The sequence below is a fragment of the Poromitra crassiceps genome (genome assembly GCF_964638095.1).
Source record: "Poromitra crassiceps genome assembly, chromosome: 4".
Classification (NCBI taxonomy): domain Eukaryota; kingdom Metazoa; phylum Chordata; class Actinopteri; order Beryciformes; family Melamphaidae; genus Poromitra; species Poromitra crassiceps.
This window is the reverse complement of record NC_139626.1, coordinates 27,897,779-27,911,092: the sequence shown is the minus strand read 5'-3', so window position 1 is coordinate 27,911,092 and position 13,314 is coordinate 27,897,779. Positions and strand designations below refer to the sequence as shown.

Genomic DNA, 13,314 nt, shown 5'->3' with positions numbered 1-13,314 from the left:
GGGCGCCCCCCCAGCCCCCCCCCCCCGCCGCCTCATCATCACCTCCAACTCCTATCCTCCCCTCCTCTTAATCATCACCTCCGACTCCTATCCTCCCCTCCCCTCCTCTTAATCCATGTCACCAACGCGGACTCATGGATTCCTCAGATCATCCTCATGGAACTCCCAATCTTGTTACCCTTTTTGTCACCTAGTTAATTAACTAGTATTCTCTAAACCTACGAACACTTAAAGACTGCATTTTCTATTTCTTTTTGGACTCTACTTTTTAGATTTTCAACTCCCTTCCCTGATCTTAGGATAATTTAAAAATTACATTTTTATATCCCTTCTGTTGGACTCTTTTTACATTTTCAATTTTCTGTTCTCTTGTACATTTTATTTCCATATTAAACCATTCACAGAGTTTCATTATCGGAAACTCTGTGCATGGTTTAGCCCGGCATCTCTCGGCCTGTCTCGGAGGGGAGTCCCCAGACGGGGGCCCGCTGCTGTGGCCTGGTGGGTGGGCCCGTCCCCCGCGTGGCCTGCTCTCACGCTCTCAGTCACTATGCTGGTGGCTGGGGGCTGGGGGGGCGGGTCGCGTGGGGGCTGGGTCCGCCTGGGCCGCAGCAATTGGCCCCTAGCACAACGACCTCACAAGGTTCCTCCTCAGCCAAGTCACTGGGGCAATCCATGCGGCGATCCATATGGTGGAAAGGTTTTCTTGCGTTCACTGGGGGTGAGGGGGTGCCGCTGTGTCCCGGCCTGGCCTTCCCTCCCACGCCATATGTGGGCGGGGGCCGGGTCGGGGGGCATCGGTGCTCTTCATCACTGGTCGAGGGCTGCCGGTTGGTTTAGAACAGCTTAGGTAGGCGATAGATTAGCTACAGCCTAAGGCTGACCTGTTAGTGTTCAGGCTAAAATCAGACTAGAGCAGGGTAGGATAGGCCAGATTAGGCTGTAGATTAGCTAGATACTATGTCCCAGTTAGCTCTGGTTAATGCTTAGAGTAGTCAGTTGTCTGATCTTCTCCCCCCCCCCTCTCTTTCCCCCTTTCCCCGCTTCTTCCCTTCTTCCCCCTTCTTGTTCTCCTCTCTTTCCATGCTCTTTCCTCCCCCACATCCCACCCCCCCCCCTCCCTTCTCCTGCTCTCTCCTCATTCTCCCCCCCTCTGCTCCTTCCTCTTCCTCCTCTTCTCCCCTATTTTCCTGAATCCCTGCCACTTCCTGCTCTCCCTCCTCTCACATTCCCCCTGCTCTCCTTCCCCTGCACCCTCCCACCCCTCCTTCTCTGCCTCTCTGTCCTCCCCCCTCTCTCACATTCCCCCTGCTCTCCTTCCCCTGCACCCTCCCACCTCTCCTTCTCTGTCCTCTCCTCCTCCACATTTCCCATTTTCCCCCCACCCTCGCCCTAATCCGGGCCCGTATCCTACTCCCTCCCTCCACCCTAGACCCTACCTCTACTCTCTGTCCTCCCCCCTCTCTCACATTCCCCCTGCTCTTCTTCCCCTGCTCTCCTTCCCCTGCACCTCTACTCTCCGTCCTCCCCCCTCTCTCACATTCCCCCTGCTCTCCTTCCCCTGCACCCTCCCACCTCTCCTTCTCTGTTCTTTTCTCCTCCACATTTCCCATTTTCTCCCCACCCTCGCCCTAATCCGGGCCCGTATCCTACTCCCTCCCTCCACCCTAGACCCTACCTCTACTCTACCTCCCCTGTACCCTCACATTCCCACTGCTCCCCTTCCCCTGCGCCCTCCCACCTCTCCTTCTCTGTTCTCTCCTCCTCTCTGCCCTCTCCTCCCTCTCACATTCCCCCTGCTCTCCCTCCCCTGCACCCTCTCCTTCTCTGTTCTCTCCTCCTCCACATTTCCCATTTCTCCCCACCCTCGCCCTAATCCGGGCCCGTATCCTACTCCCTCCCCTCCCTCAACCCTAGACCCTATCCCTACCCTGGCTCTCCCTCCCCTGCACCCTCATCTCTCCTCCCCTGTTCTCTCCTCCTCCACATTTCCTATTTTCTCCCCACCTCCCCCCTCTCCTCCCTCCCTCCCTCCACCCTAGACCCTACCTCTACTCTACCTCCCCTGTACCCTTCCACCTCTCCTTCTCTGTTCTCTCCTCCTCTCTGTCCTCTCCCCTCTCTCACATTCCCACTGCTCTCCTTCCCCTGCGCCCTCCCACCTCCCCACATTTCCTATTTTCTCCCCACCTCCCCCCTCTCCTCCTTCCTCCCTCTCCCTCCCTCCTCCACTCTCCTGTTTTCTTCAAATGTTCAAATGTTATCTTTATTCTGTATATTCTTGTTATTGTGTGTTAGCTAGAATCAGCTAGACATACTTTCTGTGAAGCCCTCTGAGACATGCTTGTGAATTAGGGCTATATAAATAAACTTGACTTGACTTGACTGCGCTACGATAACAACAACCAGAACAAGAACAAGGGCAAACCTGACCTGAACACGTCACTCTCAGTCAGACAGACAACCTCCATCTTCAAGCAGCCGGTTACCAAGGTTACCAACCATCCCAGCAACAAAGTCAAGACAGATCCTCAGAAAGCCGGCGACCAGCCCAGACAGCTGTTTTGGCAGAAGAAACTGAGCGGTCTTAATGCTTCTGACATAGAAGAGGAGCTGGTGAAAACTCTGGAGCTGCCCAAAGGCTTGCAAGGTGTCGGTCCAGGCTGCACAGACAAGACTCTCCTGTCGGCTATTGCGAGCGCGCTCCACACCAGCACCGCCCCCATCACCGGCCAGCTGTCTGCCACTGTCGAGAAGAACCCAGGTGTCTGGCTCAACACCGCCCAGCCACCGTGCAAGGCCTTCATAGTCACCGACGAGGACATCAGGAAGCAGGAGGAGCTGGTGTACAGTGCGAGCAAGAGGCTGTAGGAGGCGCTCATGGCTGACATGCTGGCTAACATTGAGGAGGGTGCCAGTGAAGAAGAGGCGACGAAGGAGGAGGGCAATGCTAGTGACAACATGGAGGGTGTATAGGACAGTGACGACATGGAGGGTGTACTGTATATAGCACAGGGTTCTGTGAAGTTTGGAAGGGTTTTGTTCAACACCTGTCCACACATGACCATGAACAGTAGGAGCCCTACACCAGCCCTGAACACCCCGAACTGTTCCCTAGCGTCTTCACCCCCATTAAGAATAAAAGAAACGTATCTACGTTGTGTCAGTGTTCAATGATAAGTGTATTTTTGACTAAAAGGCATTTTATGGGTTTGCATCTTTTGCGACAATCATGTCAAACCCAAACCTTTTATCTACACACTTTCAAAAAGTTGATTTGGGTGCTTTATTTTCTTTCGGGCAGATTGAAAATTAATGTTTTGTATGTCTGTCTGTTCTCTGTTTCAATTTTTGTCCCACTGATGATGTCATAGGCATTGTGACATCACTGATGAGCAATTGTGATGTCATCAGTGATTTGTGACAGCTTGTTTTAAAAGGATGCTGAGAGCTCATTTACACTCACACTAATAACTATGGTATCACATCATTTTTAGATTCATGATTTGTTTTTTACTGATTGTCGTTTAACCAAGTGTTATTCTCTGTCTTACTGGCAAGCTAGATAGCTAGCTGACCAAGCTAATGTTTGTCTTAGCTTAGATTTGTTTTTGTTGTCTTCTTTTCTTTTCCTATGTGTTTTTGGATTTTAACTATTGCATGTCATGTAATGTATATTTTGTCTTGGATCCCAGGAAGACTAGCTGTCGTCTAGGTGGCAGCTAATGGGGGGATCCTTTTAAATAAACAAATAAACATCATCAGTGATGTCATAAGAGCAAGTGAGCCCGCACAGCGGTCGAGCTGCAGGGCGGGAGGGGCCGCGCAGCGTACAAGCATAGGAATTTATATAAAAGGGAGCAAGTGGGCACTGTTTGTTTAAATTTTTGTCCCACTGATGATGTCACAATGTCTATGACATCATCAGGGATGTCATCATTATTGACCAAAATCATCTTATGACATGCTGATGATGTCATCGGCACTGATGATGTCATAGGCGTTGCAACTGTGACATCACTGATGTCGTCATATACATTGTGACATCATTGTGATGTCATCAGTGAGTGATGTCACCAGTGATGCAAAGTTGAGCAATTGTGCGCTGCACATGCCAATAGAGCAGGCGAGGAAACGCAGCAGCCAGGCTGCAGGCGCGGCCACATAGCGGGCGAGCTTAGGAATCGAGGGCGCGTAGCTTGCGAGACTTGTACATTTAAATGTACGTATGTATGTAAAAAAAATTAAAATCATTCAGAAAAAGCACATCTTCAACTATTTTAATATATGACATGACACATCATTTGAAAGCTTACAATCTGCACTTTCATAATCTGTAAAAACTGGCACTGTCACATTTTCAATATATCCTCATTAACTAATTCAATGTTTTCACCCGGCACATAAGCAAAAAATCTTTTTTTATTTCATTTTATTTTCACAAGCAACCACGATGTCCGTTTCAGTTTCCGATGTTTCCAGTTAAACTTGACATGCTTGCATCTTGTCCTCCCTCCCAGAACTGCTTCGAGCTCTACAACCCCGGCCACAAGGGTCAGGTGATCAAGGCCTGCAAGACGGAGGCGGACGGGCGGGTGGTGGAGGGCAACCACGTGGTGTACCGGATCTCAGCGCCCACGCCCGAGGAGAAGGAGGAGTGGATCAAATCCATCAAGTAAGAAGATCCATTTACACTAAGAGGGGGGAGGGTCCCATGTGGGGGCTTCTCATGTCTGACCTTGGCTGTGAGAAACTAACACACACACACACACACACATACCATAGAGCAGCGGTTCCCAACAATGTCCGACTCATGGCCCATTTGAAAATCTCAAAAAAGTTGGCGGCCCACATCCAATTGTAAACAGTATAGAGGCCAATGAATGCGTTCTCCGAGCAGTTTTTATTTGAACGATAAAAAGAGCTGTCTGCAATAAGCTAATTAACAAATAATTGAATACAAATTAAGTAACGTATCATTCAACAATGGAGAAATGCATTCTCATACATAATAATACTAATATTGACATTTTTCACAGAGATTGTAATGTTTTGCAAATGGCTTGGCGGCCCACTTGCAATACCTTCGTGGCCCACAGGTTGGGAATGGCTGGCATAGACTGTGAAAAGAGATGGATGGAGTTGGTTTGGAGTTAGTTTGTGACCTCCTGTTTTGAAGCCTCTAGTTTGGCATTTGGGCCGCTGCCATCTTGGTTTTGGCAGAGCTCGCACCAGACCAGGGATTTCCCAGAGAGCCGCAGCTCCGCCTGCTATATGCCTATTTCACATGCAGCCAATTCAGCCATTTTGTGTCGAAAAGGTAGGAAGTAAGCAGGTGCAATCAAGACGTTGATGTTGGACGTTCAGGCTTCCAGTTCCAGATATGTTTAATCTTTCTGTTGCTTCTCAGAAGTTGCCTGTTATGGAAACAAGCCTTTATCACGCGTCTTTTGAAGTGTGGCAAGTCTACTATAAGAGGGTAGGCACGTGATGTCACAGAGGTCACGCCCACTAAGAGGGTAGGCACGTGATGTCACAGAGGTCACGCCCACTAAGAGGGTAGGCACGTGATGTCACAGAGGTCACGCCCACTAAGAGGGTAGGCACGTGATGTCACAGAGGTCACGCCCACTAAGAGGGTAGGCACGTGATGTCACAGAGGTCACGCCCACTTGGCAGCATTAACGTTCAGCTTGAATGCAGTAAACAGCCTAGATCAGTCGCTCTCAAACCTTTTTGACTTAATTTATGAATCCATCCCTTTACTAGATAAATGACACCTGCTAACACCTGCTGCTCCAAACAACAGGGAGGAGGAGCCTGCTGAATGTTTTGCCACTCAGTACCGATGGAGGGGGCGTCTTCAGGTGGGAAAGTGACGTCCATGCAGACCCTCTATAGACGGTCTATAGACTGATTTCTAATCTCTGCTTTAGCAAAGATTCTGGAGTCTTTAGTGTCAGACGAGCTTAAACTGCTCCTAGACTCCCACAATATACTTAATCCTATGTCATCTGGATTCAGATCTAGGCGACCAAGAAGCCTGTCCCCTTGAGAGAGACTCGTGACTCAATTTCTCACAGTGGGACACAGATAAGACTTAACTCCTAGGTGATATCTGCTCTCTACTGGATAACCAGGCTTCCCTTTGATTAGGGCTAAAGAAACAAACACGAGCGTGTGTGCGCACACACACACTCACACGCACACACGCGCGCACACACACACACACACACACACACACACACACACACACACACACACTCACTCACTCTCTCTCTCTCACACACACACACACACACACACACACACACACACACACACACACACACACACACACACACACACACACACACAGCCTGTGCAGCCTGTTTGTCTAATTGGACCCAGCAGGTAATTGATGGTGGTTCCTCTCAGCCTCTCAGCTTGGCCGGTCGATACCAGGGCAGAACATCACATGATCTGATCCTTCCATGCTCTTAACGATATAAAAATCCCGTTAGCATTGACATTTGTGTTTCCATTAAAGGAGAGTGATGGATGTTAGTGGGCGCGCAGCGGCTTCATGTAGTTAAGAGGATTGGAAAGTAGGGAGAGCTGCTCATTTGTGCAGGATGAGGGATTCAAGAGTCAATTGGCCGTATTATTTCATGCTCCCATCACACCCTATCATATCCCTGTAGTGCTATTAGTATCAATAGACAGCCAAAGCCACGCCCACTTCCGGGTTAGGCATATGAACCAAGGGATTTCATCCGCCATTCTATTTTTTCATAAAATACTTAATCAAAATAGTTTTACTTGGTCGAACCAAACGATTCAGCTATATTTAGAATCAGGGGAGCCCGCAGCTCGCGGAGCTGGCCCTGCAGCTTGCATACGCAGCTCGACCGCTGTGCGGGCCACTTGCTCTCTCGCCCGACCTGCAGCTCGCCCGCTGTACAGGCTCACTTGCTCTTATGACATCACTGATGACCACTGCGCGTCGCATACGCGGCCTCACCTGCTCTATGACATCACTGATGACATCATCACGTATGACATCACTGATGGCATCATCACTGAACTTATATCCACCTTATTTCTAGCTGCCATGATGCCTGATGGGTGCTTCTTCCGCTTCCGGTGTAATAGACTGTTTTAACTTGACAAAAAAACGTCTATGAGGATTTTACAGCAGAGCCATTCTGCTCTACAGCCACGTTCGTGTGCGCAATATTTTTTCCCGGATGATGCCGAAGGCTGGAGGCACCCTCTCTGCCTGTGATTGGCCTAGCGTCAAACGTTCATACAATCACATTCGCTTGGCTGCGTCTCTTTCTGGGTGATTATCGGAAAACTTGCCATTTTATGTATCTGGAACAACATTCCTCTGTAAATCCAAATAAACAACAAATAAGCAATAAAACATTTTATAATTTACTTCCCCAAATATGTCTCTTAAATTCACTCCTTGTACCCCGTAGTTACACTATAAGTACAGTGTGGTACCCCGTAATTAGCCTATAAGTACAGATCTTGTTACCCTCTAGTTACAGGCTAAATTCACTCCTTGTACCCCATAATTACACTATAAGTACAGTGTGGTACCCCGTAATTACCCTATAAGTACAGATCTTGTTACCCTCTAGTTACATGGTTATTTGCGGGCTGTATTCTAAAGCATTACCAAGTTTTGTTGGGATATGGTTTGCACTTTATACATTGGACCAAAATAAACAAAGGTGTGAGGAATGTGATGTAATTTCAGTATTTTGAATAAAACAATTGGCTTACATTTACATCCACAGTATCATCATTTTTCATCATCTTCTATGCTAAAACCTCTCAATAAATCTGTCTCCAAAATATATCAGATTTGTTCTAAATATGGATTTAAACCCTTTTCAAACAGTAATTGTTATGTCGGTAACAGGGTTGACAAAACACAGATATGCATGTTGTTTATATGTGAAAAAATAAGATAGCCTGAGATGGCACGGCACATTTTCCTGAGAGGTAAGGATCCACAAAGTAGTAAGGAACATGACACACACACACACGTAGAGTGCATGCAGGCACAAGTAATGCATATGCACGCACACGCGTGCGCACGCACACGCACAGGCACACACACACACACACACACACACACACACACACACACACACTCATAGATAGGAATTTCTTTTCCTTTTTGTTAGGTTGGTGGAGTAGGTATGATATAGGTAGATTATTATCCGGTTTTATTTTGTTATTTTATTTTGTGTTGTTTGTTATTATTTCTCCGTTCATTGTTTATTTTAATGTGTTTGTCCTGTAACTGTCTTTGTCCCAATATTGGCTGTCAATTTTAATGTCTTGTATCGTAATGGTCTGAGTTAATGTAATGTTTTTATGTTATGTGTGGACCCCAGGAAGATTAGCGGCTGCTTTGCAGCCGCTAATGGGGATCCTAATAAAACTCTAATATGATGATGTCATCAAAACCAAAAATGTAAACAGAGAACAGAGAAACATTGACCACATGCTCCCTTTTATAATAAGGATACCGTATTCAGGGGTGCCCAATACGTCGCGCGGAGGTAGTGTGGTAGATCGCATGGCATTGAGGGGGGGGGGGGGGGGGGGTGAATTTTTTTTTTATAATAAAATAAAATATAATGGAAGTACATGCAGTTGTTTATTTTAATTATGGATCATAATACAATGCAATTGTATTGTAAAGTGAGAAAAAATAAATCATGTATTGGGGGAAAAAGTGATCAATTTAAGATGCATCGATAATCGTAATCGAATCGAATCGTAGCCCTCTGAATCGTAATCGAATCGAATCATGTGGCCAGTGAAGATTCACAGCCCTAATGTCAAGTGGTTGTGGGACAACGAGAAAGTGTTGTGAGGTTAGTTACTGCAGGCTGGAAACGATGTGTGTGCGTTTGCGATGTTGAAACTGGACTGGTAGATCTCGGGAGGCTGGCTACTTGAAAAGTAGATCTTGGGTCAAAAAAGTTTGGGCACCCCTGCCGTATATAGTATATATATATATATCCATACATATGCCTAACCCGGAGGTGTGCGTGACTTTGGATCTCGTAGTGTGGACCTGGCTTGCAGTAAGCCTCTTCCAGTAGCTGTTAGGAAAATAATGCTTGAGTGGACTCTGTGCTGCCTCACCCACATGTCTCCGCTCAGTTTCTGCCATGGCAGACTGTCCTGTGGTCAGCAGATTCTCACACACACACACACACAATCACCTGACTCATCTGCAGGGGTGGCAGCCGCTCCTGTGCCTACTTTTCTATGCACATTGCACACACACACCACGCACACACACACACACACACACACACACAGACACACACACCCACACCCACACACACACAGCACGTCCGCTGCCGGGAAGTCAGTGGCTTACTCAGCCTTATTCCCATGGCATGGTGTGTGATAGTGACAACGCACCACACTGAAGCCAAAAAAAACAACATGCAGGCGATATGGAAAATTTGCTTTTCATCATCAATTTAGACATCAGAAATGTGCCATGATATTAAAATATCTTCATATCATTACAATATGATTCCACTTAAAGATGATAAAAGATAATTTTGAATTATTGCCCAGCCCTAGGTTTAGGTAAGGTAAGTAAAACAACGGTTAGGTTTAGACAACAAAGCAACTTGTTTCGTGGGTTGGGTTAGGGGTTATGGTTTGGGTCGGGATTCGAACCAGGTCTCGAATGGGTTCGCCACTCCCACCCCTTTTCCCTAGTGCAACTTTGACCTACTTAAACCTCAGACTGTTATGTCAAGACCACTGGGTGTCACCTCATCAATTTATTTTCTGTCTAAATTCAGAATTGTATTATTTAGAAACATGAATCAGACAAGAGTCAGGAAACAAATATTTTTCCATACTCTCTTTTCCTTTTTCCATACTTTTCCAGGCCTGGAAAATAATCAAATCAAATCCCATACTTTTCCATACTTGCGTAGGAACTTAGAAATGTGCAATATAGAGGGTTGTATTTGTTTTGTTTTGTTGTGTTTGTTGTACAGAAGCTGTATTGTAATACTTGACAGCTGATGGTTGTACAGGGAAAAATTTAATAAACAGATTATTAAAAAAAAAGAAATGTGCAATATAAATTATAATATTAAGCAGTGTTGGGGAGTAGTGAACTTCATGTAGTTGAACTACGTAGTTGAACCACATTTTGCAGTAGCTTGCTGGTAGTTCAACTACATTCATATATTTGCGTAGTGAGTCAAGTACAGTAGTTAAACTACTTTTTGGTCATTTTTGTGTAGTTATCTACCCAAACGACAAACTACAATTTTGGGCAATAAAATGAAAAGGAAAATACACACACACACACACAGACACAGACATATATATATATATATATATATATATATATATATATATATATAATTTTACCATTACTGTTGAACCCAGACCCCCTTTGACAGGACTGCCATTTTCTCTTTTGTCCTGATCACTTTGAAGGCACCATAGACCGTGAAGTCAGCCAGGAGCCCACTAACTGTACTTCTTGACAAGACACACAGCCTACTGATTGGCTTGCCCTGAGATTCTTACCATAACCTTAACCAATCCTAGTGCAAGACGCACAGCAGAAGCAGCTATGCTGCCTCTGATTGGCTTGCCCTGAGATTATTACCCTAACCAATCCTAGTCAAGTCTTTACTGTTTATTATCTGATCAAAAAACGTTTTTGTAGGCTATTATATTTTATTTCATATATCACACATGTACATTGTCAATTTAATGCTTTATTTTACAAAGTAGTTTGAACTACTTTTTCTGTGTAGCTTGTAGTTTCCTAAACTGCATTTCAGCTTTGTTGTAGTTTCAGCTACTTCCATGTTGAAGTAGTTGGTAGCTTCCTAAGCTATGCTTTCAAAGTAGTTTCCCCAACACTTATAAGTTGAATAAAATGTGAATAACAGTGGAATAAAATATGCAAAATAAGGCAGTAGAAAAATACATTGTGTACAAAACGTTCTTGCAAACTGCATCAACAGCTGTAAAGATAAAGTCAGCAGTTTATCATTAATCCTTCCTCTTTCCTGTCCTTCCTTCCTCAGAGCGAGCATCAGCAGGGATCCTTTTTACGACATGCTGGCCACCAGGAAGCGGAGGATAGCCAATAAGAAATGACCTGCTGGCCACCAGGAAGCGGAGGATAGCCAATAAGAAATGATGCCCGCCCCTCCTTCCACCAGCCCCATCTGCCATCACCATTGTAACAGGTGTTATGGCGAGTTCTGCATCCCCGCAGAGAACATCCCCACCATATTTTGGGTTTTAACTTAAGAACATGGATGCAAATCTCGACGGGTAGTCAAGACTTGCATCCCCCTCCATTAAAGCCAGGAGACTCCAGGCCTCGAGGTCACCTGTACCCGGATTTTAAGCACCAAAGTCAGCCTCTATGAGCCAGAAGAGAGCCCCAAGCATGGAAGTCACCTCAACACGGATTGTATGCATCAAAGTCGGTCTCCATGAGCCAGGACAGGCCCCCTGGCCTGGAGGTCACGTCTACCCAGACAATTATATCATTTTTAAACAGTTGTGTTTCCATATAAATCATTACAATATGCTCCCGTGAGGTGGGGATGCATTTGGCGGTGGGGGTGCAAAACTCGGCATAACACGGGCAGCTGGAGCATTTCAAATAAGACTTCCAGTCATCATCATACCTACCAGGAGTTTGTCTGCTTGAACATCAGATACATTTGATTTAGCAGACTTTGGGTGCAATGCAGTGCCATGTGGGTTCAGACTGAATGCAGAATCTTCACCAAGCTGGATTATAACAAAATAGACTGAAGGAAGAGGAGCACACAACTTTCCTTAAAATTAACTTCAACCCAACTTGGAGGCAAATCCATGGCTGGAAACATGGTCAATCTTTGCATTATTGTAGCTGTGACTATCGCCCTCTGCTGGACACACGCGGAATTAATCTCCACATTCATCTGCAAATATTGGACCTCGCCATGTATCAAATGAGTTACATCCATGCCTTCAATCTGTTGTTTACCTGCCCAAAATGTCAACAACATGCTGCTGTAGTGTAGCATGTTACTGCAGAGCCTCGAGATTATGAATCAGCTGGTCTGATTGTTAATGACTGTATGCAATGCAAGGTTTATTCTACAAGATAAATGAGTGAAGGAATGGCAGCCAGGAAAGCTGAGCTCACACAGTTCACCAACACATCTTAACCAAAGTTGGGGAATAATGTTGATGAAATTTGTGTGAACTGACCCTTTAAAGCTATTTTAATTTGCTCAAAAAATTGCTTTATGTATTGAAGATCCACATCTATGGTAAAGTCAATTTCTTTCATATTTATTTGTCTCTTAATTTGCTCTAACAAAAAGACATGTATAATGTGCATACCGTTTATTTTTCCCTTTGTCTTTTTATATAGCATGTAAGTCGTCATGGCTGTAGCCTATTCTACCCATTCACCCCTTTAGTTTCATTTTGACAGCATAAAACGTTTACAATAGTGGAAGTTGGTGAGTGGAGGAAGGCTCCTCATAGAGACACTGCATGAAATAGGCCACGCCCATCACAGGGGAAAGCGCTCAGTTCACTCCCATACACTGTCATTTTCCTTGAATTAAACATAACTAAAAGCTGTTGTGGTGGGCTGCGCAGACAACAAATATAAAAGATCGCCAATTAAAGTTCTTTTGTACTCCCGAGCAAAACAAGGAAGCCATTGAGAATTGGCGAGAAGAAAAATGTGGATGCAGCGGTCAATGAAGTAAGTTGGAGTGTTCATCTTCCGTATATATGATATTTGTGTGCAACACCCGACCATGCACGCGACATAGGAAAACGCCAGGATTGGACGGGAGTTTGTGTTTTCCCCCCATTTAGGACGTGGTTTCTGAATGATGACGCGCTCCGCAGTGTCTCTATACTGTCACTATTGAACCTGATACATGGTTTTCAGAGAGGAAAATACCATGAAAAGAGGAAATAAACAAGATTTTTTTCTCTCAAAACTCAAAGTGAACTGGAATCTAAGGACCGCTACTCCCGAGACAGAGATGGATCTTTTAACTATGGTTTGGGGAAACTGCTCCTAACCACTTTTGATGAAGACTTTGAATAAAAAAATACAATGCTGATCAGAAAACATGTGTTTGCATGTGAATTAACTGACAAGACAATGAAGCCTGATCCACCAAACTAACCAGGTCTTTGGTTATTTCAAATGTGGCAATACTGTTGTGAATACAAAATGAGGGTGAGTCGAGCCATCTTGCCGACCCTCCAGTGGAAAAGAGT

The 13,314-nt window shown here is 45.3% G+C and overlaps 1 protein-coding gene and 1 pseudogene across 2 annotated transcripts in view; both read left to right on the top strand.

Moving 5' to 3' along the window:
- The window catches only part of LOC310775400 (methyl-CpG-binding domain protein 3-like), a 3,600-nt pseudogene extending 624 nt beyond the window's left edge, over nt 1-2,976 (top strand). The window contains exon 2 of the transcript in view: nt 2,389-2,976. The product of the transcript in view is annotated as a methyl-CpG-binding domain protein 3-like (transcript). The remainder of the gene's footprint in view (nt 1-2,388) is intronic.
- cyth3a (cytohesin 3a) overlaps nt 1-13,061 on the top strand; it is a 36,863-nt gene extending 23,802 nt beyond the window's left edge. Inside the window, exons 9-10 of the mRNA XM_083635547.1 lie at nt 4,521-4,675; nt 11,091-13,061. Of these exons, the coding sequence (XP_083491673.1) occupies nt 4,521-4,675; nt 11,091-11,163 (228 nt within the window). The 3' untranslated portion in view covers nt 11,164-13,061. The remainder of the gene's footprint in view (nt 1-4,520; nt 4,676-11,090) is intronic.
- The last annotated feature ends 253 nt before the right edge of the window (nt 13,062-13,314 follow it).